This window comes from Lepidothrix coronata, unplaced genomic scaffold (genome assembly GCF_001604755.1).
Source record: "Lepidothrix coronata isolate B3197 unplaced genomic scaffold, Lepidothrix_coronata-1.0 Scaffold82, whole genome shotgun sequence".
Classification (NCBI taxonomy): Eukaryota; Metazoa; Chordata; class Aves; order Passeriformes; family Pipridae; genus Lepidothrix; species Lepidothrix coronata.
Window position 1 is genome coordinate 3714564 of NW_016690262.1, and position 25625 is coordinate 3740188.

A 25625-nucleotide genomic window follows, 5' to 3' on the forward strand; every position below is an offset into this window, starting at 1 on the left:
TCTGGACAAAATGTCCAGCACACAGCTGGATAACCATGTTATGCAAAGGGTGAGCAACTGGCTCACAGGTCGAGCACAGAGAGTTATAGGGAATGGGGTAACCTCAGGATGGAGTCTGGTCACCAGTGGGGTTCCACAGGGCTCCATCTTAGGCCAGTTTTCTTCAACATATTCATTAAGAACCTGGATGCAGGACTCAAAGGAATACTAAGTGACTTTGCTGATGATACTAAATTGGGAGGAGCTGTCAACTCCCTCGAAAGCAGAGAGGCCCTGCAGAGAGACCTTGACCTATTAGAGGGCTGGGCAATCACCAACCATATGAAGTTTAACAAGGGCAAGCACCGAAATTCTGCACCCAGGATGGGGCAACCCTGACTGTGTGTAGAGGCTGGAGACCAGCGCTGCAGAAAGGGACCTGGGGGTCCTGGTCAGTGGCAAGTTGAATGTGAGTCAGCAGTGCCCTGGCAGCCAGGAGGGCCAACCGTGTCCTGGGGGGCATCAGGCAAAACACAGCCAGCCGGTCGAGGGAGGGGATTGTCCCGCTCTGCTCTGCACTGGGGCCACCTCACCTTGAATATTGTGGCAGTTTTGGGCACCACAATATAAGAAAGATATTAAGCTATTAGAGAGTATCCAAAGGAGGGCAACAAAGATGATGAAGGGCATGAGGGGGAGCCGTGTGAGGAGCAGCTGAGGGCACTTGGTCTGTTCAGCCTGGAGAAGAGGAAACTGAGGGGAGACCTCACTGCAGTTACAACTTCCTTGGGAGGGGGAGAGGAGAGGCAGGCACTGATCTCTGCTCTGGGGTGAGCAGGGATAGGACCCGAGGGAATAGCATGAAGCTGAGTCGGGAGAGATTTAGGTTGGATATCGGGAAAGGGCTCTTCCCCCAGAGGGTGGTTGGGCACTGGAACAGGCTCCCTGGGGAAGTGGTCACAGCTCCAAGCCTGACAGAGCTCAAGAAGCATTTGGATGATGCTCTCAGGCACATGGTGTGAGTTTCGGGAAGGTCCTGTGCAGGGCCGGGAGTTGGAGTCGATGATCCTTGTGGACCCCTCCCAGCTCAGCATATTCTGTGATTCTATGCTTGTAGGACTCTGTTATAAGAGCAGCAGGTCAGTGCTCCTTGGCGTGAGGCGGGAGAAGGGGTGTCACGGCACTGCCAAGGGCTCACAAGGCCGTGCACTGCAGCGATGCCAACCGTGGTCAGCGGGCCGAGGGGGCTGGGCTGGTGTTCTCCATCCCTCCGTGCCGCTCGGTGCCGTGCGACAGGGTCTCGCCAGGGGACACGTCCCCGCATCGTCCCCGCCGCCCCGCTCGGGGACGGGGGGCGTGGCCACGGGCGCGGGGGCGTGGTCAGGGCGCGGCCGCGGCCCCTCCCCCGGGCAGGGGTGGGCGGGGCGTAGCGCGCGCGGCCGCGCGTGTCAGAGTGGCTGCGCCTCGCTCGCGCCCGCCGCTGCCGCCGCCGCCGCCGCCGCCATGGACAGCGACGAGGAGACGCTGGAGGAGGTCGTGGAAGGTGCGTGTCCCGCGGCCGTGGGGAGCGCGCCCCGCCGGGCACGGCCAGCGCCGCAGGGCACCGGCGGCCTCCCGCGCTGCTGGAGGAGTCTGGGGAGGAGCGCGGGGTGGCGGCGGCGGCGGCCGGAGCGGGGCGGCCGGGGCCGGCGGCAGCGCATGACATCAGCGGGGCTTATGCAACGGGCGGGCCGGGGCCGCCGCCGCCGCCGCGCACGTGGCGGGGTCTGGGCCAGGGGGAGCCGAGGCCACGGTTCCGGGCGGGCGCGCTGGGGGCCGTCCGTCCGCCGCTGAGCGCCCCGGGCGCGGCGGGAGGCTCCGCATCCCGGGCACGGCGGTGGCGGCTGCTCAGCTCTCAGTGTCAAAAATAACCAGTGTCACAAATAAACAGTCGGGGATTTTTTTGCCGCTGCCGTGCCCCCGCTCGCACTCCTGCAGCCCGCGCTCCCCGCCCCGTGCGGTGCCCGGCGCTTTTCCCCCACCGGTGGCGGAGGGGCCGGGGGATGCCCGTCCTTGGGGAGAGTGCAGGGAGCAAGGCGCTGCAGTTGCGCACCTGCAGATGGAGAAGGGAGAAGGGAAAAGGAAAGGCGGCTGTAAGAAATAGCCGTGGCCACATCCCTGGGCAGCGGGGCGGGAGCCATCCGTAAAGGAGCAGGGCAGGCCACCTCCTAGCCAATATACACGCACTGTGTGTGTGTGTGTACACACCTGTGTATACACCTGCATATACACGCCTCTTGTGAGTGGAGGACTAACCCTTGAGAGTTTTAGACCAGAGGAGTGAATTACTCTCCGGGAGTGAATTAGTGCTGGAAACCTCCTTGTCACGCAGGAATGCGGCTCCCCAGCGCAGTGTGTCATCCCGTGAGGCACCCGGGAGCCGGGCACGGTTCTGGAACAAAGCGCGGCATCTCTGCGTGAAGGCGCCTGCTCCCCAAAAGGTTCCTCGCGGGGACCGCGGCCCTGCCGGGAGGAGCGGTCCTGGGTTTTTCAGATGCTGGGATTAAGCGCACACGGAGCAAGGAGCTGCCTGCGATAAGATGCTGGTGTAATGCTCATTGTTCCGCCATGGGCTGCTCGTATCCCTGTGGCAGGAGGATTAGGCCTCAGAGCATGTTGCTCCAGCGAAGGCATTTTGCACGGTGGCTTAGTCTGACGACAGATGCGAGCTGAGCAGCTGCTGCTCGGATCTGGGCTTGTTGTCTCTAGGTATGTGGTATCGGAGCCGAAGGGAAGCTTTGCTGTGTAAAACATGGGTGTGAGGTATGAGTGGGGTGTGCCCTGTGCCCTAAGAGACGTGGTTTTCCCCTCCTTTCCCTCCCCACTCCTCAAATCATCCGATGGCAATTGTGTCTGGGGCAAAGAGTCATAGTTTTGATCCCTATGTCACAGATAAATACACATTTGCCGTATCCTGGATTTGCTTAGCATTCAGCTAAGGAAGCGAATTTTCTAAGCATGTTTTATTCAGCAGTGTATATGAATATCTCTATTTGAATATCTGTATATAGGTATCTGACAGGAGCAGGGTGCTCTGGGGGTTAGGATGACTGGGTGGTTTTGCATTTACCAAAAGGAAGTTAGAAATATGAAAGAAATCAGCACTTTTTTTTGGGGGGGGGAGCAGGGGGAGGTTGGTTTTCTGTTGTTATCCAAAAAAAATCCATCTGGCACCTTTGTGGCCAGAATCTTTTATTGATGATGCACATTGTATGTCATCTGTTAAGTAATACCGACAATAAAGGGCTTTTATCTTTGATTTGTGTACATCAGTGGTTCCGGTAAGTGACCCCATTGTGAACTAACCCCTATTAGTGTAATTCCTTTTCTTGAAAAGGCTGAGCTTAAGAGGAAATCTTGAGAGACCCTTAAGGAAGTAACAAAAGTGAGATATTGCAATAATTTAAAAATACGTTTACACCTTTTAGGTTTGCTTTTCCAAATGGAGGAGAGTGATGAGAAAGGGAAGTGGAGCACACTGCTACCGCTGAAATAATGAGGACTTTTTCCATTGACTTAATCTGAAACAGAAGGCCTAAGGCCTCAGCCATACAGGAAAAGTTGCATCTATGTTATGAAACTTGAAATTTCTTTTTCTCCCCCCCTATTGACTAAGAGAGACTGTGTGTTTCTTGTTTTGTTGAAGTAGAGGGGGGTGGTGATTTTTATTTTTTTTAATAAGGGGAAATCTCTGGCATATTAGAATAACTGGATTCTTTGTATTGTGGCTGAGATTAAGACCCTGTATAGAGGCCATGGGATCAAAGCTGACCATTTAAGTCTGTGATATAGTCTCTGTCCTGCTGTGCTAAAGTCCTGACATGCGCTCTGTGTGTAAGCATGGCAGCTTTTGTGCTGGGCTTTGCATTCCAGCAAAATCTTGACAAAACTGAATAGTCACAGTGAACAAAGTCGCAAGGGGTTTTTTTTTGTTGTTGTTGTTTTGTATGGGTTTTTTAATAGTATAATGCACCTGTATTGTCAGTATATTTTTTAAATCCAAGTGTTTTATAAAAGTTTTGCCCCTATAGTGAGGGGGAAACTGGTGCTGTGTTGTTTAGGGTTTGTTAACTTACACCAGTGTGCCCTTCCCATTTTGATAAAATTGAGGCTTTTAATTAAAACTATGGATGTTGATATAGGTTTTTTGGTTCTAAAAGAGGTGTCCCCATAGAAATTTCACTGACCTTTTAGTTAAATTGACATAACTGCTAAAACTTTTCACTGCTACAGAAAGGAGTATCCTGACTGAATGAGAGTTAAAAAAGCTCTTTTTTTTGTTTGGAAAGAGCAGCCTCTGTTTAAAGGGTTCCTCTTCAAAGTTATTAAAAGCCTTCAGTGATGGAGCTTTTTTCCTTCTGCCTTTTGCTCTCTCTTTTTACTCTATTATTTCTCTCACTTCGGTCTGTAAGCAGTGCCTGATTGGTTTTATTAACTTCTTAAACTTTTAATTGTTTTCGATCTAATTGGGACTGAAGACTTAAATTGAGAGCTCAGTGATGTGCAGGTGTGAGAGAAACTTTGTGGAGCATGCATGGGAAGGGTGAAGGAGGGAATCCTGGCTCTTGGATGAGTTCAGATATCTCACTGATATTTTCTCCTGTACACCCTTCTAGATGCATTTCCATACTCGATGTATCATGTGCAGGAGATGGGTAATGAAGATGCACAGCCTAACTTGGTCACTTTGAGGAACATTCACTTCTTTTTTCCCCTTCCTGTATCTCTCTCTCTCTTTTTTTTTTTTTTTTAAGGTAATTTTACTTTGAAATAGACCAAAGTTTGGAAATAAATCCTGACAAAGGATGTGCATGTGACATTTTGCTGTCAATCCTTCTGGTAATTGCAAGGCTTGGGCAGGCCATGTGCCTCATAGGAGAGGACTTCTGAACCAGACGTTCACCGTGCCCTGGCTGTGATGTCCCTGAGGGGCCGTGGAGCATCCCAAGGAAGCAGTAGCTTATGGTGATGTGAGAGGAACACATGGGCATGTGTGTGCTCTCTGGGTACCCTTGTCCCTGCAGAACCTTCAGGGCTTGCATAGATGGACCTCTGAAGCCACATAGGTGGCTGGCTTTTCCCACTGCTGTCCTGCACAGTCCTGTTCCCTCTCTGGGCATAGGGCTGGAGATCTGGTAGTACTGAAGTGCCTCTGTCTGGTTGCCTGCATCAACCTGGGCTGTAATTGCTTCAACTCACACTGAAGTTTGTTTCTGCCTTTCCATGTGTGTGTTGAACCTTTTCAGTTTAGGGCAAATTTGGTCAGGGGAGAGCTTGACCCAAAGCCTGTAGAAGTGGAGACGTGCTGTCTCTCATAAGGTATGTATGCATCACCAGGAGACTTGGGGAATCTGAGGTCATTTTTTATTTAGAAGCATGGAAGAACATAAATATAGGCTAGCTTTTATTTACTTGACAGTTTTCATGCAGAATTTATGCCTGCTGAAATGTCACGGTGGGAGTTTGTTACACCCTCCCAGGTGAGCAGCCCTGCCGAGCTCTGCAGCCACAGCAGTGCTCAGGACTCCAGCTTCACACAGGTAAACCAGGCAATAACCATCCTTTAAAGCACTCTTCTGCCCTTTTCTCTGGGCTTTGTAGGGCCACTCAGAGGTGCAACAGGAGCCTTATTATGCTTTAAATTAGGTTGTGCTGGTGAGGATCCACGTATGTTGCCCCTTTGCAACAGCTGTAATGGGGAAAACTGATATGGCTGGGAAAGGGAACAGGATGTAAAGTGAACACATCAGGAAGGCATTGGAGAACAGCATTTAAAATATTAAGTACCAAGTTGACTGACATACTGCAAGCATTATAGATATTACATACTTTTATTTCTTTAAATTCTTGTGGATATAGGTGCAAGGTGGCACACCCACATTATTGTAAGGCATGTATTTATCAAAAGAAAAAAATCGAACCTTTTGTTACTGTGTGTACTGAAGTGTAAATTTATTCTGTTCTCACCAAGAAACACATGTTTTAGACAAAGAATTATTATATTTTTGAAGATGTATATTAATATAAGTTAGAATAATATAAAACTTGATTCTTTTAGAAACAATTTTTGCTTATTATTCTCTTCTGTCTCTCATCCCCTTTCTTTTATCCTGACCCTTTTTTAAATGATGTGTTACACAAGTGCAAACTTCACTTGCACTGAGTCTCTGGTCACTATTCTAACAGCAATGATTTGAATTACTGTTTTGTACTAGGGAGCTACTGCATTTCAAGCATCTACAGAATCTGAACAGGTTTGAAAATTTATATAATAATTAATGTGTTCTGTTGTTCTTTGTCTGGATTTTATTTCAGGGCATCTAGATGATGATGGGCTGCCACATGGATTTTGTACAGTAACCTACTCATCAACAGACAGATTTGAAGGAAACTTTGTGCATGGAGAAAAGAATGGCCGTGGCAAATTCTTCTTTTTTGATGGAAGGTAGACTCTACCTCTTCAGCTTTTCTTCTATATTCTTCCTTCTGCTTGTAATGATACAAACTAATTTACGTTCATTGTATGCTGCTGACTTTCTAGATAAGGTTTCTCATTAAAAACTATAGCTGGAAAGTTTGTTGCTGCTGTAGCCATTCCTCTGTAGGCTTGGGGGCTTTGTGTCTAATGTGGTGCTTGTAGTTGTTTCCTGGTGGGAGAATACAGTGGTGTGAGCTCTTTTAGTACTGTAAATTATAAACTAATTAGAAACCCTAAGAACTGGGAGGTGGTCAGAACTATTAGAAACCATGCTGACAATGGCTTGGACATCAAAGTTCAAGTCCATAACTGCAGGTGGAATTCTTTGTCTTATAGTGCTGTACAGAGAGTGCAGTGGACTGGGAGCTCCCTATGCCAGCCTTCATGCACAGATGTAGGACCTTGACAGAGAGGCTTATCCTCTGTTTGGTCTTGGAAATTGTTTAGTGGTTCGAGGACTGAGTTAAAGACAGGTTTGTTACCAACTCTAGTTAATCCTCTGCTAGTTGCTTGTGGCCTGATTTACTTTCAGAAAAGCCCCTGTAATTTCCCTTCTTTTCGCTGGGAATTTGACAGTGAAATCGGGCCAGTCTGTGCCGATGCATGTGTTTTCTTCCTAGATTTTCTTTACGAACACCTTGTAAGTCTTCCCCCCCACTGCAGCATTCCTCTCTGCAGTTGCCCAGAACTTCCTCCAAAGGAGCAGCAGATGTATAAAATGACACGATTCTTCATGGTTTTGCAGCTGTCGGTGGCACTATGAATAGCAGCTGTTAAACTGACAGTCGTGCTGGGTCTACTCTCCGCCTGCTCAGCAAAGTTCTGAGCAGGAGTGGAGGTATTGTGCTGTCTCAGTGAGTCAGCTCCTTGTCTGTATTGGCCTTTGCAGTTGTTTCATACTGGAGATTGTGGGGGTTTTTTTCATGAGAAAGATAATATATTCATTCAGTTATGCAGAAACCGATCGGGCCTCCAAGCCTGGATGAAGAAAAATCCCCTCTGTTGTTGGTCATGGGCTTATTAAATCTGCTCTGAGTAACTGAAAACCAGGACTACCCAGCAGCTGACTTTTCCAAAATAGCTTTTTTTTTTTTTTAAATTGGCAGACAGTGTCTCTATGGACACATGTGCATAATGCTTCTGTGCTTGTGGATGATCTCAGCAGAGCAGTTGCTGATTGTACAGTCAGAGGAACTGACCTGCTATTTTGTTTGTAGGGCTACTCCTCCATGTAATCCAGGGTACAGGCAGTGCTCTGTGGGAAAAGTCAGGTTGCTGCTGAACCTTTTCTCTACGGCTTCAGTGTTGCCAGCTCTTCTCTCTCTTTTTTTTTTTGGTTGTATAATTTTCATAACCCTTAAAAAAATGGAACAGTTGGCTACTGATGACTTCAGGAAGTAGCAGAATGAAAATATGCAAAAATAGTCTGTAATGTGTTTTTGGAAGATGGGGTATTTTTATAAGACATCACATATTTTAATTTAGCTAAAGCAGCCTTAACTGAGCAGTGCCTAATTACTGAAGATGTAATTTACCTAGCTATGCCCAGCTAGCAAGATTGAGTTGCTCTCTGAAATGGATGGTTCAGGAATCGCGATGTGTTGCAGGAAGAATGACCTGGCATAAAACAGGACATGCTGTTTCCATTAACTGTGCCACGGGCAAGGCTGAGTGCTCATGAAGAAGAGAAATTAATCTCCAGAATTTCTCCAAACACCTCTCCCTTTGCAGTAAGTTAGCTGGTTTCAGCACTCCTGGGTCTGTTTCCCTGGCAGGCTGCTGGTAAAGGCTGACAGCTGCAGTTGGGGAGTAGCTGAGTCCTGTCAGATATTGGACAGGCTGCAGTGTAAGCACTCTCATTTTTTGAGTGTTGGGGAATAAGACTGGCTGCCTGGCTGCCTTGTTTGGTCAAGGAAAACTTTCCCCTTTACTGGAATAGCTGCCCCCTTCCTGTTGATTATTTAAAGGAATGAAAACCTGGAATGAAATATCAGCCGGGTTTTTTCTCCCCCTTCAAAAAAATGCAACAAACCCCAACATATTCTTTCAGAGAGAGAAGTTTCACCTCTGGCATACTCCCTGTTCTGCATTGTGTACTTGAGCTTTCCTTGGTGCCAGCACTTCTGGAGTGTACTTTGCAGAGCACTTGGTGCAATAAGGGCGAGCCTGAGAGCCATGCTTGGCACAGAGCTGCAGCTGCCCTTCTCCCGCAACTGGAAACTCCTGTAAACTACCTCCCAGAACACAGCACAAAACTATTCTTTTTGGGAAAAAGTTTCTGATGTTCCCATATGGAGGGAGTGAGAGATGAATAGATCAGTTTATATGGATGTTAACGTAATACCTGGAGCAGGGAAGGACATTGCAGTATTTCCTCCCCTCCTCACCCTGAGCTCTTACCACGGGTTTGCTTTTTAGGTAATGAGTATCTTCAGTCCCTTCTAGGCATAATGGATAACGGGGAGACAGCACACCTGGCAGATCTTGACTTTAGTAAAACTTTATGTTATCAGAAATATGATCATATGAGAAACAAATCAGAGAAATATAGGCTAGCTCAGAGTTTAACAGGATTTTTTTTATGGAAGACACAGAAACTATTTATTCCTCTTTGTGCTGGTCAGGTCTTAGCTGCAATTATCATGTCTGGCCGCAGACACCACACTTTGAGAGCTTAAGACAGAATGTGGAGCAGGGTGGAAATAACTCAGAAACTGTGAAAAGTATAAATATTTTAGAGAACCTGAGTTTGAAGGACATGGACTTTTTTCTTCAGGTATCTTTCTTTTGATTTCCTTAGATGAGGTGGATCTTTTGGACACTATTTGCAGCTTAATACAAAGAGAGAACATAGAAATTTGAGTTGCAGTGAAAGATATTTCTCCAATACTGAAGCACTGTTGTAATTTAGCAACTTGTTAACTTCAGCTAATATAACTAAGGGTAACAAGAAGGAGGTTTTTTGTGTTTTTCATTACTTAAACTAGGGGTGGCTGCTTCTTTTAAAGGGTATTTCTGCATGTGGACTCTGTGTGTGTTGTCAGCTACAACGAAATTCAAATCTAGTAATCTGTGATAAACTAAAGGGGAAAGTGGCATCATTTATAGTCAAGTAAAAGCACTGATTCCTGGTGTTTCCCTCATCTACCCTGCTCCTTCCCTGTGCTGTGGTGCAGCTCTGGAGCAACGTGGGTCAAGAAATTCATCTGACTGAAAAATAAAATAGTTTTCCTGCCCCTTCCTGTTTTGCATCTGGTTTGCATTGAGGCTTTTACTGTAATATATTTTCCCATGGAAACCTCAACCAGCTTGCCAAAGTTATGTAAAAACAGAGCATGAGGCTTTAGAAACGAGAAAGTGAATTCTGGAAAAAAACCATTCCTTCCACAACTCTTGAAAATCTGTTTTGTAAAATCATGTAAAACATGTAGAGTCGTGTGCTCACAGACACGTGTTTGGGCTTATACCTTAGATGCCTTCATCTGAAAAAAAACTAAGCAGTGAAACTATGTGTACTGCAGCTGACTGTTAGCTGAGTGTGGTGGAGGAAAAGCTGAACAGTTTGTATTCCCTTATCCTAGTTCTAACATGAGAAAGAAGTAACTGAGTAGACCCCCTTTTATGGTTATGCCTTTATTCTTTGTGATGCAGACTGCGAGGTGTTACTGTGCCCTGTCTAAAGGGTTTGCAAGACAAAACCAAATTGTGAAACGTTTCTTTGTTCAAACTCAAGTGCAACACTAGTTCTGTTTGACAGGCTGTGTTCCATTTTAATAGAAATACATGAGAAATGACAGTGCTTTTAGCAAACTCCTGTACAAATGGCTGCTAAGTGTATTGCTGGGGAGCTGGTACCGAAGTGTAGCGGGTTGCAGTTCGTGCTCTGCCGTGGTTCATCTGTCTGGCAGCTCAGTTTCACCTCGCCAGAGAGACGTTGGTAAAGTTCCACACATGGCAAGTAGAAGGTCCTGCTGTGAGAGTAGCCTGCTTGAGCAATAATTTCTCCTTTGACCGGGAGTGTCCATTCACTGCTGTAAGTTGCTATTCCAGCCTGCAAAAGAATGCTGAGCACTGTGATTTAGATGAGTGATGCTGTGCCCCTGCACTGTGATGAAAGGACACTGTAAGTTGTTTTCTGCCTTTGGAGCTCCACAGAAACAAGTTTCTGGTTTTCCTCTTGGCTTTCCAGTGTGTTGAGGCTTTGGGTTCACCTGAAAGAGAGGTGAATAGTTTTCCACTGCTGTTTTCTTTCTCCCTTTACCAGCACCCTGGAAGGGTACTACGTTGATGACGCCCTGCAAGGCCAGGGAATCTACACTTATGAGGATGGAGTGGTCCTTCATGGCACATATGTGGATGGAGAGCTGAATGGACCAGCCCAGGAGTATGACAGCGACGGGCGGCTGATATTCAAAGGGCAGTATAAGGACAACATCCGACATGGAGTCTGTTGGATTTATTACCCGGTAAGCCTGGCCACCTGCTCTCTTTATTGCACAATATGTACCTTTCTTTTCTCCCCAGCTGAAACAAATACCCACCATGACTCAGTTATCCAAAAGTCAACACACAGAAATCTGGGTAAAAGATCTGTGCATTCTGATTTTTGGAAAACCCAACATGCAGTTAAAAAGCTTTTCGGTGTTGAATGCTTGCCCAGTAGGCGAGATTCAGCAAGGCTGCAAGATGCCTCCACTGTCTTCATCTTCCAGGGAACCCAGCCCCTTGGAAGTGCATTTATATATAATTTGTATGTAATGTAAAAATAATATGTATAACAGTTTATGCATTATCTCTTTGAGAAGGCTGGACCAATAGTTTCGCCACCTTGTAGTGGTGGCTGCAGGTGAGGAGCAAGGAAACCATGCAAATTATTGCTCTTATTTAGTTAGACCTTGTCTCCATTTCTGCAGGGTATGCTGTGACATCTGGTTTTGCCCAACAAATCAAATATGAGGGGTGTGAGAACAGTGCCTCTTGAGTAGAGTGTGGACAAGTGCTTTGTTAATTAAGCAAGCCAAAATTTTATCTTTCTGAATTTTCATAAAAAACTTTCGCAAAAATTTTTGTTGTTCTTCTATAGCCATCCTAGTTAAGGCAATAATGGTTGTACTAGTTTTTAGGTTTTTTTTAATTTTAGTTCCTATTCAGCCCTACACAGCACTCCAGACTTGAACCTTTCAGTCTTTACCTTGTGCCGAGAAGGGGGAAACCTCTGCATGTAATTAAGCTGCTGGTCAAAACCTAGTGTATTTCTGTGCCACATATGGCACAAACTTTAGTTGCAGATTCATTTCTAAATGCTTACCACTGGCTGTTCATTTTATTTACTGGTTTTCACTGTTGCCATTAAGCATGTGCTAGGATCAACAAATGCTTGGTGAACACTGCCAAAAGATTTTCAGTCCTAGTATATAAAATACAAACAGCTGACCCTTCAGTTCGTGTATCTCCTGCTTCATCTTCCAGCTGTCAAAGTGTTGCTGTACTTTCTGGAAATGTGGGTAATTAGAGGTTGTTTATCATTATCATCTTGCCAGACTTAAGGATGCAAAGTGTTCCAAAAAAACGCCTTTGCCATGGAAGAAATTCTTTCTTCATGATTCTGTGCATGATGCTATGTGCACAAATTTTTCCAAGACTTCAGATTCTCTGTTCCCCACTACAGCTTGCTTGAAACTCTTTTCATCCTTGCAGTTGAACAAAATGGTGTCACTTTGAAATAGAGTCTGTGCGCAGTGGTCTTGATCTAAATCAGTCTGTTGCCACATCACACCTGCTGGTTTTGCTCCAGGGTGTATTTGGAGAGGCTTCTCTGTCCCTTTTGAAATAAACACCTGAAGTGGTTAGACCTGTGCTAATTCATGCATCTCATTCTGCAGTTCTGTAAATAGACATAGCCCGAGTTGCAGGCAAATCACAGATGGCAAAGCCCGGGGCTAAAATGTGTAAACCTGAGAGAGGAAAAGTGTTGCTGCTGATGGCTTTCAGCAAACAGTTGTTCTTACTGAGCACCACTTGACATTGTGGGGGGGATACTGAGACAGAGACACTCTCCTGTCATCCAGCAAAACTTTTTTTTTTCCTTAATAGGCTCAGGTCTTTTAAGGCACCATGAATTAGCAGCGAGCAAGGCAGCGTTTAATTGTTTTCTTTCCTCCAGCACAGTATCCTACTAACCAAACTTGGACATCCGTGTGGCTTTGGGCCTTGGTTTGCAGACTCTTCACATAAAAATTTTGCCAGTTGGAACTCTGTATTTGTGTCACATGGAAGGAAAGACCTTGGGTTTTGCCTATTCCAAACAACAGAGAAAACCCCGTTCACTTCTATTATCAGTTTTATACTAAGTGAAATGACTTTATCCGGCTTCTTCTTGGGACTGCTTTCTCTCTCATTTGCACAATTTCATATCTGAACTAGACTGCTTTTTAAAAAAGTTGGGGAAAATCCTTTTCATTTAATGAAGACAGTATAGTGTAACTGAATGCCTTGCCTTTTCTTTCTTGCCTGTGCTTTCAGGATGGAGGCAGCCTTGTGGGAGAAGTGAATGAAGAAGGGGAGATGACTGGAGAAAAAATAGCCTATGTGTATCCAGATGGAAAGACTGCATATTCTGGAAGGTTCATAGATGGAGAAATGATAGAAGCAAAACTGGCAACTCTGACAGCTGTCGAGGATGGGAAACCTCAATTTGAAGTTGTACCAGGCAGTAAGTTCAGCTAACACAGAAACTTGTATTCTACCAACTCTTTGCTACAGACAGCTTGGTTCCTATAACGCTCCCCCCTAGAGATTCTGGCTGTGATGAGCTAGTAAGTCTGTTAGTGAGAGTCCCCTTCTCTAAGTTATAAAGTTGGGTGGAGAGGCAGGTGGAGGGATTCCTTTGCTCTTGGTACAGGCAGGAAGTGACCCCTGCATGGTCCTGCCAAACTGTGTTTCATAGCCTTTCTCTCAGTCGTGTGCTCGTGGGCACAGTCCTGTTTGTCACACACACCATCCTCCTCTGTGCCAGCAGGAAAACCTGCTTCACCACGTTACTGCTGGCACAGTTACAGGCTTTTTGTTAGTAAAATAACTACAAATGGAGAGGGAGGCCATGGTTTGGTTGTAGCCCTGACAGCTGGCTCTGTGCAAGTTGGTGTTAGCACTGTGAATGTTCTGGCACCTGTGTCACTGGGCTGGAAGGACACAGGGATTGCAATTAGTGAACCAGATTCAGTCATTGTGTAACAGTCTGAGTCACCAGCACTTCAGTCTGTCTAGTCCTGCTCATAGAGAGTGGCTGTGAAGTGCATGGGGGCAGGGTGGTGTCTGTGACCTGTGTAGCCAGTGCTCCTTCTCTAGAGCAGTGGTGGCTTGGACCTACAGTTCTGGAGTGGTTTTGTTGCTCTGAGGTGTGTGTGATGTTTCGGAGGTGTGTGGGTTAAGCTGCAGACAGGACCATCAGTAACAAGCAGGGACCATGATAATGCATTTAATTATTTTGCCAGCAGAGGTTGTCTCACTTGATATGAAACAGACACATAAAACTCATTGACAAGCAAATGCACGTGAGTTTAAATCTCTCAGTTATGATAGCGAGTCAAAATTTAACTTAAAACTTACCTTCTAAGAGAGTGCAGCTGTGCTTTGTAAATAGGATTAAATTATACTCTGGAGGAAGCTGCCTTAAGCCATAACAGATCCTGGACACCAGGGGCAATGGCCTTTCATCAAACTTTGTAATACTCTGTTTTGCAGGGTTTTTCTCCCTATCTTATTTCTGCCTTCATCTTAACCGGTCTCCCAGATAGTTCCCCGGCAGTTGAGAGAGGGATGTGAGAATCTAATTAGAGGTGTACCACTGAATTGCTTATTATTGGCAAGAAACAAATGACTGTAGCATGTGTGTTCTCTGACTACTGAACATTATCTTCTGTCTGAAGTATCTTCAGGATTTGGACTAGAAAATACTTCATATTTTAAGTAGTCCAAGATATTTTATAATTAATGTTTTATTGAATGTATCCTTCTAAATTTTGCTTTGCTTTTAAATGATATTTTGAGACTCTGGGAGTGTTAGTTTTGAAAGATTGTCCAGTCCTCTATTACAAGTTGATAGTTTGAAGAAAATACGTTATTACCTTTTTGTGTTAATACTGCCACTCTAGTATGTTGAGGGGAAGAATCTTGCTGAAGGCTTTTTACAGGTACAGTTCTGTTTAGTACCTTTTTTTGGAAGCATAACATTTTTGTCAGACGTTAAAATTTAATTTTTGAATGTCTTGATTCAGTTAAGGGTTGCATGCTTTCAGTGCTGCCAATTAGTTTATTTCCTTTGTCGATGTCTGGTTTTTTTTAGGCCCAGTATACAGTTTTGACAAATCTACTTCATCCTGCATTTCTACAAATGCCCTTCTTCCTGATCCGTACGAATCAGAGAGGTAGGCTTTTTTCCTTCTCCCAATGTTTCTTTGCTGTTATATATTTAGAGCCTAATTTTGCAAACCTTTCTCATCTAAAATTTTTAAAAAGGTTTGTAAGGGTTTTGTGAAATGGAAGCTGTTACTGTACATCAGTCAGTGTTTGACTTGATTGACTTTCTTTCCAATTCACACAATAAAATTGCACTCTGGTGGATGAAACACAATGATACATTTTAAGAGATTAAACTAGGGTAATTTCTTAGCATTTCAAAAGCATGTTCAGTCAAGCCCTGGACTCCACTATAGCCCACATATACAAAATGTTCTGACAAAAAAAAAATGCTGTTCCCTGTTTTCTAGATGTGTAACTAGCTTACAGGGTGCTGCATTCAGGGTCTCTTGCTGGGTGGCATGTGTTGTACAAAATTTTCTCCCCTCCCTACAGATGTGGGAAAGCAGCAAGAGTAAATCATCAACCTGGAGGAAAGTGAAATACTGTTTGTGACAACCCTGTAATGTCAAAAAACATTGCTCAGGAATTGCCTCGTGATAGATATTCAGGAATATCTCTTCTGTGGCTATTCCACAATTACACTTTTACCTAGACCTTTAGGAGGCCTTGCTCTGTATATACCTCAACTGTAGTCCTTTCCTGATACTCTGAAGTGTCTAAATAAGTGGTTAGTAAAATGCTGGCATTGATTTGCATTGAGTCTTTGAATATGTAGCACTTTACCTTCAGAACTCTTGCTCATCTGTGCATGTACATTCCAGCAACCTCAGCTTGGTGGGGACCTCTGGGATTTGTGGTGTGTTATTGAGGGCGTTCCTGAGTTGAAGCCATCACTGAGGAGTAACAGTAGATTGACACTTGCAAAAAGTAATTTTCAAAGTCACACCCACTTCCCACCAAATTTCAGTTTTGCCAAAATAGAGAGAGTGTATAGAAGAGAGGAAGGGAAGGAGTTCCATTTAGAGATTCCGAATTGTTGTTATTATTAGCTTTATTGTTATACTGAAGTATTAGTCTTTATCCCAGTAGTGTTGTGATAATACTTCTTGAAAATTAAAACTGTAGCCAGTCACTAATCCCATGCCCTCTTCCTCCTGTAGGGTGTATGTGGATGTCTCTCTCATTTCCAGTGCTGGAGAAGGATTGTTTTCAAAAGTAGCAGCAGAAGCCAGTACAGTGATGTCCTTTTACAACGGAGTGCGAATTACACACCAGGAGGTAAAGAAGAGAAAAAAGTCAGTCTGAATTCTCATTGCTCCTTCTGAAGTTTTCTTCTCACAGGATTTTATACCCATCACCTTCCCACCTTTAAAATTTAATGTGATAGAGTTTAATTGAAAGAAAGTGCATGTTGACTTATGTATGGCTAAAAAAAAGGTGGTGGGTTTTTTTTTAAATGACACACAGATGAAAAGCCTTAGTTGCATATATTTTGAATGTTGGCTTTCAAACTGCTGACAAAGTTGACCCCACAGACTCTGGATTTTTGCCTTGTAAACTAGGTAGACAGCAGAGACTGGGCCCTCAATGGAAATACAATATCCCTGGATGATGAAACAGTCATAGACGTGCCAGAGCCCTACAACCACGCTGCCAAGTACTGTGCCTCGCTGGGGCATAAGGCCAACCATTCTTTCACTCCTAACTGCATCTACGACCCGTGAGTAGAGTGCTGTGTTTCGGGGTAGAAGCTGCAGCCCAGCTCTCTGGGCTCACAGATTGTCTCTGGCAGCTGGATAAGGAGCAGTGGTGGGGTGGGAGCAATAGGTTCGGGCACTGAAGGAGTTTCTGCTCACCTAGGCTGAGTTGGAAATGGGCTGGCATTGCAGGTGCTTGATGTCTGTTGAGACTTACACCATGGAGTATCTTGAAGTTTGCAGCTGTGTTAGTTTTGTCAGGAAATTTATGAAATGCTTCTTGATTCTAAAATGCATAATCACAGTTCTCTAAATCCTAGCTTGGCTAGGACTGCGCTGTCCTTTGCTGGTTACTGATGCTTGACCAGCACCATCAAATGTGCTGTTGTTTTTGAAACTCAGAAAAAATAAGCATCTTGCTGCTCTGCACCAGGAAGCTTTTCATGTAACCGTATGCTCATAGCAAGGTATAAACAAACACACCCGTGGATACATCTATGTAGAAAAATAGTTTTCCTGCATTAAACAAGCTGGGTTCCTTTACTGTGGGACCCTGGGAGAAGATGTACAGAAGTATGTTACCATTGTTAGGTGGTTAACCTGTACTAAGATGAGCCATTTAGCATGCTCTCCAGTCTCTCATAATCTGTACTGTTTTCCTGTCATGCAGATGTTTACCTCTGCAAACCCAAGGCACGTGGCAGTGATTAACTGTTTTATTTTTTATTACAAGCAAGCAATTTTTCAGGACTCTTGAAAAACTTCAGATAATAGAGCTACACAAAACTCCTTTGATATATCAGTATTTTTGCTCTTGTTCTGAAATCTTTATAAGGTTGACTCAACGCAGTCTGCTCATCTGATATCAGACTATGCAATGCTACTCTGAACTGTGAGGGACTTCTGAAACTGTGAGTCTGTAAATTGACAGCTGAGCCTAGCAAAGATGCTTCTTTCCCCTAGGTTTGTTCATCCTCGTTTTGGGCCCATCAAGTGTATCCGTACCATCAGGGCTGTGGAGAAGGATGAAGAACTGACAGTGGCTTACGGATACGATCACAACCCCGTTGGGCAGAACGGGCCAGAAGCACCGGAGTGGTACCAGCTGGAACTGAAAGCTTTCCAGGCTGCCCAGCAAAAGTGAAACGGGAGCGCCTTCTCCGTTCAGCAAACTGAAACAGAAACTTGGATCTATGCACTACCTTTATACTGAAAACTGGACAACCAGGGATTGTTCATACTGTTGCATCATAAATTTGCATTCTGTGTTAAGAGATAAGTTTCTTGCATACTAACTAGGTTTGACTGTGTTACTCATAGAAGATTTAAAATTAGCTAGCGTTGCACCAGTCTTATCTGGAGAAATTATTTAATATTCTATACGAGATGTGGTATTCTTTGGTAGCTTCTGCTTTTGCACCATATGCAAAGATGCCAAAAGACTAGACAGAAACTAAAATGGGTATATTGTTCACTTTTAGTCGGCAGACTTAGTGTTGCTCTCTATCTGCCTAGGCATTATTGTGCAACTGCATTTTGCATATATGCCACTTGTGATGATAACAGTAATATTTTGATATTCTCTAATAGTAGCATAATTTTGCCTTTTTAAACCTTTGATCTGAATCTTGCAATAGAGCAGTTTATTTATTAGCATATAGGAGGCTGGGTTTTAACTCCCCTTTCCTCTTGTCTGAACGTTGTTCTTTCTACAAATCCTCTTTTGCAGGAGAAAATCCTTTCTAACTAGTGGAAAGGCTTGTGTGTGTATGTGAGAGTGCTGTGTGTTGGTCTTTGTGGCTCTCTAAATAGTATAGCAACATGTCCAAACATAATATTTATCTAGCCTTTACGGCTGGCTTATTTTATTTAATTTATTATTATGACATGCAAATGAAACTGTTCTTTGCATGAAGATTTTCTGAAAGGAGAGAACAGATTCGCTCGTTGAAGGACTTTCAGAAGTTCATGTTCTGGAAGGCAAGGCGTTGCTTGCATTTGTGTCTGTGAGTTGGGTTGTGTATTTCACCTGTTAAAGCAGCCAGTTCTCAAGGCAAGAGTTCTGGCAATGAGGTGCTTGCATCTCCCATAAATTCTGAGAAAGGAGGTGTATGTATTTGGGGGCAGGCTGTAGTACTTGGTAAAGGAGAGCTGTATCTTTTGTGTGTGTTCAGTCGACAAAGAATATAGCCTTGTAGCCATCTTTTAGTAGTACTGGCTTAAGACACGGTGAAAAATTAATATAGTATGAGGTATCAAAATGAGATTTTTTTTTTTTTTAAAAAGAAAAGATATGAAAAGATTGTTTTCGAAAGACAAACAATGAATGTAAAAACATCACTCACTGCTCATATTTAGAAACAGCAGTCAATCCATAGCTTTGTTGTAGCCAACAGTGGGGGGTTGTGAATATTCATCTGTAGGGCTGTGTTCTGGGGTTTTTCAGGGGTAGGGAAATTGTGCATTTTTCAGATACTGTACTGGTCTTGCCTAATGCTGTATAAGAGAGAAATAATGTATCATCTCGGTCTGGATACTGGAGCCTTTCTGGGACTCTTGATGCTCTCTTTTGGGTTTAGCAGCTTAGGGAAAAACTCAAATGCATTTGCAACACTTTCTTTAAATGTTTGTAGTTTAAAGAAGTTTGTATATATGTAACATAAATGATTTGGGAATCAGACCTACCTTTCTATTGCAACACATTTTGGTTGGTTGCTTGAACGGTCAGAGGTGTCTGGCTGTCTGGGGAGGTGGGCAGGGAGGATGTGTTGGGGACCTGCAAGTGGAAGGATGAGGTTGCTGGTTTGTGCAGTCTTGAGAATCCTTGCTTGAGAATCCTGACTTGCTGAGCAAAGTTGGGAATTACTCATAAGAACCTCTCTAACCTGGGGCTCTGTTTATTCCCTGTGACTGATCACAAACCTTTCCCAGCACCTCACCATTTAGGCTTGCACAGAAGCTACTCTGTGCTTGTGCTGGGGCAGGGGACAGGTAGGCTCAGGGTGATTTGAGGCTTTCAGTGGTGCTCTGAATGTGAGCTGTGGCACCTCCTGTCTCCTCGTGCTGGAGACTCAGCTCTGCACCCCATCCAAGGCAGGGGGCTGGCAGGGACTGAGCTGAGTGTGCAGAGACAGGAACTGCACCTCACAGGTGAGGGAGAGTTCTCAAAAGTCAACCAGGAGCACAGTCTCAGCAAATAATCCTCAAAAAGAAATATGCATGACTTGATCTTTCCCTGCCTGCTCACAGGTTGTTACTTAAATCATCAGCCAACTGCAGAAGAGCATTCCACACTGGTAGGGAGCTGTCATGTGCATCTAGTGGATTATTCTGCCAGGACCATGAAGTTTGCAAAATTGAGGCTGAGTTTAAGTGCAGGGAAGGGGGAGAGGGAAGATATGTGACTGAACCCTGCTGGGAATGGATGGTAACTCCTTCCACAGTCTTGATAACCTGCTTTGGACTGCTGGCCTCTCTGTGCTCACTGGAGAATTGTGCTTAATATGTTCTGATCTCTAGAGCTCCTTTAGCTTCATTCCTGATCAGTCTCTGATTCCTCTGCTATCTCCTCTTTGTGTGGAGTTGCTTATGTTTTGATAGATTTGTCGGTCTTCATATTGCCTGATTTTTGAGATAAATAGAAAATAGGTGCTCTTTACGTGTCAGGCTTGAAGATTGTATCCTAAAATAGGGAAATACAAGGAAAAAAAAAAAAGGCACTGAGGTATCCTGTGTGTTCTCCAAAAATTTGGTGACAGTCAGGCAGATTCTTTTGCACACTGGTGTAGCCTGGTAGCATGCCACAGCTGTGGCTCTTGTCTCTGTTAGCTCTGCTGTCCTTCTCTCTGCTCTGTAAAATCTGTTGGTCCTTCTATAGCTCCCTTCTTCGGTGACCAACCTTCTATAAAAGTTGTGATTATGAAGCTGCTTTGGCTTGATTCAGGACCAAGCCTTTTAATTCTTCCTTGTTTTCTTTCTCTTTCTGGTCTGTTAGAGTGGAGCTGGCTGGGATGGTTTTTACCACTGGGTAGCAAAAGGGCTCAGTGTGTCCTTCAGAGGTGTGCATTGGCAGCCACTGGTTCAAACACAGGTTAGTTACAGAACTCCAAATAATGCCTTAACTTGGTCAGTGTATTGCAGCTCAGCTTCTGGGGCTCACTAGATAGCAAGACCAGCTTTGCAAAACTATTTATCAAGTAGTATGATGACATATCTGTAGACACGAGACCCACACCAAACCACGGTTTTAATTTGGGGCAGAGGAAGAAGTCATTTTGCAAAAAAATCCGTTTGGGTCTGTGGGATGCAGCTGACTGTCGGTGAATATGCAATAAATAAAGAAGCTCCACTTCTCAAGAGTCTGGCCAAGGACCTGTCCTGTCGGCTCAGAAACTGGAAGGAGAGCTGATGCCTGTCAGCTGAGCCTGGGTGAGCAGCTGGCTCTCAGAATACTCGTTGTGATTAGGATAGGAGAACTTGGAATTGCTCTTTCCAGGGAGGGATCAGTTCCCGGTGTCTGCCTTTAGTCTGCAGTGCTGCACATGGCTACTCTGTGATGGGAGGGTTGTTACCTGAGTTCCTTATGAGAAGGAGCCTGTATCAACCTGTATTAGGGGCTGCTGATGGTCTCTTCAAAAAAAAATAAATCTGAAGTGGATCTTTCTGCCATGGCAGCACAGTGTTCTGTCACCAAGAATACAGAAGCCCAGTTTTCTGGAGAAGTGATTAATCTTGGAGACAAGAGAGCATGAGAAGTTAGAGCTGAGAGCTACCTGCTGCTGGGTCACTCCTCTGGATAAGAAGGAAAAGGGCTTAAGCCGTGGAGGGGGTGTCTCAAGTTGAGTTTCAAGCTATAATTTTACTTTTGGGGATCTATTAAAATACCTGGTTTTCCTTCACAAATCTAAAAAGGCTTTTTTTTCCTTTTTTGGTTTTGGTTTTATTTTTTGTAGTAATTATAAAAACCTACCCTTCATAAAGACCTGCAAGTCTTAACTGTTGAAAAAGTCAAAGGAAATATGTGGATGATGCTCTTCAGCGGTTGGAGTGAGAGCTGTGAGAGCTTTCTGACTTTTTCCACAGTTGCAACGGTGCCCACTAGGATGGCCCATGCTTGTAATCACTCCTGGGCAACTCCCTGTGCAGGTTTTGGGACCTTTTGGAGGTCAGCTGCTCAGCCATGCGGGGCTGCATGTTTTGGGAGTGACTGGGCAGCCTTCTCCTCAGCGCAGTCCTTCCAGATGCAGAGCTTGCAGCGTTGCACACAGTTGGCAGTGGCTGGGGTTTCTTTCCTGGGGTTGTAACCTGTTGCTGGTGTGTAAGCAAGAGCTCCATCAGGGATTTTGCACCCTCTGCCAGGCACTGGAGGAGCAGAATAGCCAACATAACCTGTCTGGCGAGAGAAACCAAGAAATGGTGGAAATTACCACTTTTCTGTTTCCTTCCCAGCTGGCTGCCCTTATCCTTCGGTCAAAACCAGTGCTCACCGCTTGGGTTGCACCAGGGACTGTACAGTGTCACTTCTGTCCCAGAGACCTCTGTGATTTTTGTCCTTTCGCTCAATTTGATAGTCTTCTAGGAAAATGCTGCCGTTGCGATGAGGTAACGTGTCGTACAGAGCCGGCCGCCTGCGGCTTTGTTTTCCTGTGGCACAGCAGAATCGCTGGAGCCGCGGGTGCCTGAGGAATTCACCTCCATGCACTTAAGAAAAACCAAATTGTTTTGAAAACAATGTTACTGAAGTGTCTCCTTACATGCTGGGGTGCTGCATTAGACGCCTCTTCCTCACTTTGCGCTGCGCTGTCGTGTGCTGAGAGCATCGGGGCGAGGAGAGCAGGCGTGGGGGCAGCTTTGCCCGCGGGTGTCGGTGGGCTCCGCGCTCACCCGTGCCCTGGGGTGAACTTGTTCCTTTTGCTTTGTGTACTGGAAACATGAGAACTCTATTTTTTGGACAATGAATTTCTAAGCAGTCTTATAAGGGATTTTTAAATAAAAAAAATAAAATAAAATAAAACAAAAAGGTGCAAGAATGAGTGCATGTTTACTTGCCCCAGATCAAAGGTTTTGAACACTAAGGTCACTATCTGTTGAATGGACCCTCCTCGTGGCGCTCTTCTGTCTTCGGGCAATGGAAGCTCCTGCTCTTTTCCTCTTACCAGTTTTACTGTAACTATATTTTTTCCCCCTAGGAGAAATATATATACAAAAATTGTAAGCAATTAAACGCTCAAGCCATAAAATCACGAGTGCGGGAAGACCCTCTTCACAAGTTTTAACGTTTGTATGTAAAATGATGTTTGTATGAAATATTTTCATGGTAGAATGAATATTTAAACAAAAAAGTTCCAGTAAGATCTAAACCAAATTTAAAAGGATGTCTTTTTGTAAGACACACGTGTAATTGAATACCAGTAAGTAGATAACTATTTTTTTAAGGGGAGATGCAACAAATGATCCTTAGAATTACAAATGGTCGTTTCTGCTATTTGGGAAAGTATTTATGCAGCATTACAAGCAGCTGCCATAAATAATTGCAATAGCAAGGCTAGTCACATCTTCAAGACATACCTCTCAGCTTGTCCCTTCGTGATATTGTACAAACGACCCATCCCTCCTTTCTGCAGATTCCCTCCTAGAAAACTTTTCCTACTGTAACTGTAATGAATTTAACTCTGAGCTAAGATCCAGACTAAAATTGTGTATTACTTAACAGTTTCTGCTGGGCCTTCTGCTATTTTAATACTCCTTAGCCCATAATTACTGGGTGTCTCTGTTCTGAAGAACTAAGTGCTAAAGAATAATCTTTGGGGTAAGCTTATACACGTGTTAGCGGTTAACCCCGGAGTATTTAACTTGTATACAGTACTTGATAGGTGTTTTATGACATTTGTACTCGAACTATGAGCCTTACTGAACATCTGTAGGTTTATTCATGACTTTTAAAAATGGATAACTCTAAGAAAGATGTTTACATGAATGATGATTGCCCTTCCTTTGATGTTATGAATGAGGTTTTTATAGTGTGTTTGGGCGTATGTGCAAGGAAGCAAGAAAAGTGTTTCTGGGGAAAAACAGACTTGACAAACATTTGTAATAAGTGAATTTTAAAGATTGCTTTAATTGCGCTATGAAGGCAATGCAGATATTAAAATATTCAACAAAGAAGTGTTGTCTCTCCTTGTTATTTGCGTGTCGCGTTTTTGGGCATCCTCTGACCTCTCCCCCGGCTTGTGTGTGCTGTGTGGCCACGGTTGTTGCTGATGGAGGGGAGCAGGATTTCACACAGTTAGCACATGTCTAGGCCGTGTTATATAAATAGTGAATGAAAAGCAGAACACTCCTGACACCACTGCTTTGGCATTTTTTCCTGGCACCTTTGCTGCTTATTCACTTCTCTGTTTTTCAATGCACATAACATGGGCTTCAGTTGTGTTGTGGTTTGGAAGAATATCCTCCTTGTATATGCTAAAGTGTCTTTAACAATTGTATTTTAAGACATGAATGTGCACTGGTATGTTTTTCTCTGAGGCAGTTGGATGTGCAGTAGCTGTGCCTTCCAGGCAGGTAAGCTACTCCTCTGTCTCCTAATTCCATGTACACATCCTGCTGGGTGAGTGGTGAGGAAAGGGACAGCGCTTTCAGTGCTGCCCTGCCTTCCTCAGTGCTTCAGTGCCTGCCTTCCTGTCCTTTGTGATCACACTTGCTGTGATCTTGGCCTCTCATGCCTGTGTGCAAAGGCTGTGCCCTGCCCTCTCTACAGAGGGGATGTTTGGACCCCCTGTAGGGTCAAAGATGCAGAGAGGACTTGTTTGACCTTGACATTGCCCCTTGAACCTTCACAGTCCTCGAGCTTGGAAGGATCAGTGCTTGAGGTGTATTTGCAAGCTGTGTGGGAAATGACACTGGGATTGTGGATGGTGCCATGGGCTGGCTTCACCCAAACTGGCTGTGTTCCAGTCCTACACTGGTGTAATAACCCAGTACACTGTGGAGGTGCAGTGGGTTTATTTAAAGAAATTATACCTAACCTGTGAATTGATTTCTTAAAAATGTTTAAGGGGTAGGTAGGCTTTAGTGCCATGCTTGCTAGGATTTGGCTGGAGGTGCTTGGGTGGGATAGAATCATAGAATCATCCAGGTTGGAGGACACCCTCAAGATCATCCAGTCCAACCATCCCACCCGACACTTCCACTGTAACCTCCAAACCACTAAACAGTATTACCCACCTCCAGGAATGGTGACTCCACTACCTCCCTGGGCAACCTTTTCCAGTGCCTGGCCACCCTAACAGTGAAAAAAAAAAAAATTTAATATCTAATCTGAGTCTCCCCTGTCTCAGTTTAAGGCCATTTCCTCTAATCCTCTCACTGCAGGCATGGTAGAAGAGACCGACCCCACCTCACTACAGCCTCCTGTCAGGGAGTTGTAGAGAGCAGCGAGGTGCCCCCTGAATCTCCTCCAGGCTAAACAAACCCAGCTCCCTCAGCCCTTCCTCATAAGACATGTTTTCTAGACCCTTCACAAGCCTTGTTGCCGTTCTCTGAACACACTCCAGCACCTCAGTGTCCTTTTTAAAGTGAGGGGCCTAAAACTGAACACAGTACTCAAGGTGTGGCCTCGCCAGTGCCGAGTACAGGGGGATGATCACTTCCCTGGTCCTGCTGGCCACACTATTGCTGATCCAGGCCAGGATGCCATTGGCCTTCTTGGCCACCTGGGCACACTGCTGGCTCATGTTCTATCAACCAGCACCCCCAAGTCCCTTTCCATTGCCCAGCACAGGTTCTTGTGCTCTTTCCAATGGAGAGCAGGCACTGATGTGCCAGGGGAGCCTTTGCCTGGGGGGACCTTAAAGATCATCCAGTTCCACCCCTCTGTCATGGGAAGGGACGCCTTTCACTAGACCAGGTTACTCAAAGCCCCATCCAACTCTTAAATACTTAAGTGTTAAACACTTAAACACTTCCAGGGATGGGACATCCAACAAACTTTCTGAGCAACCTGTACCGGCTTCCCCAACACACAGTATTGCGCACGTGTGTGTGTCGTGTGAAGCAGCGCTTAAGGTTGC

General features: G+C 44.8%; 1 protein-coding gene across 1 annotated transcript; it reads left to right on the top strand.

The window, feature by feature from the left end:
• Positions 1–1411: 1411 nt before the first annotated feature.
• Positions 1412–23718, top strand: SETD7 (SET domain containing lysine methyltransferase 7). Its single transcript, XM_017820347.1, has 8 exons — positions 1412–1522; positions 6334–6463; positions 10761–10962; positions 13019–13208; positions 14841–14922; positions 16018–16135; positions 16420–16577; positions 17518–23718. Exons 1-8 carry the CDS (start codon positions 1483–1485, stop codon positions 17696–17698), a joined length of 1101 nt encoding a protein of 366 aa, XP_017675836.1. The 5' UTR covers positions 1412–1482; the 3' UTR covers positions 17699–23718.
• The last annotated feature ends 1907 nt before the right edge of the window (positions 23719–25625 follow it).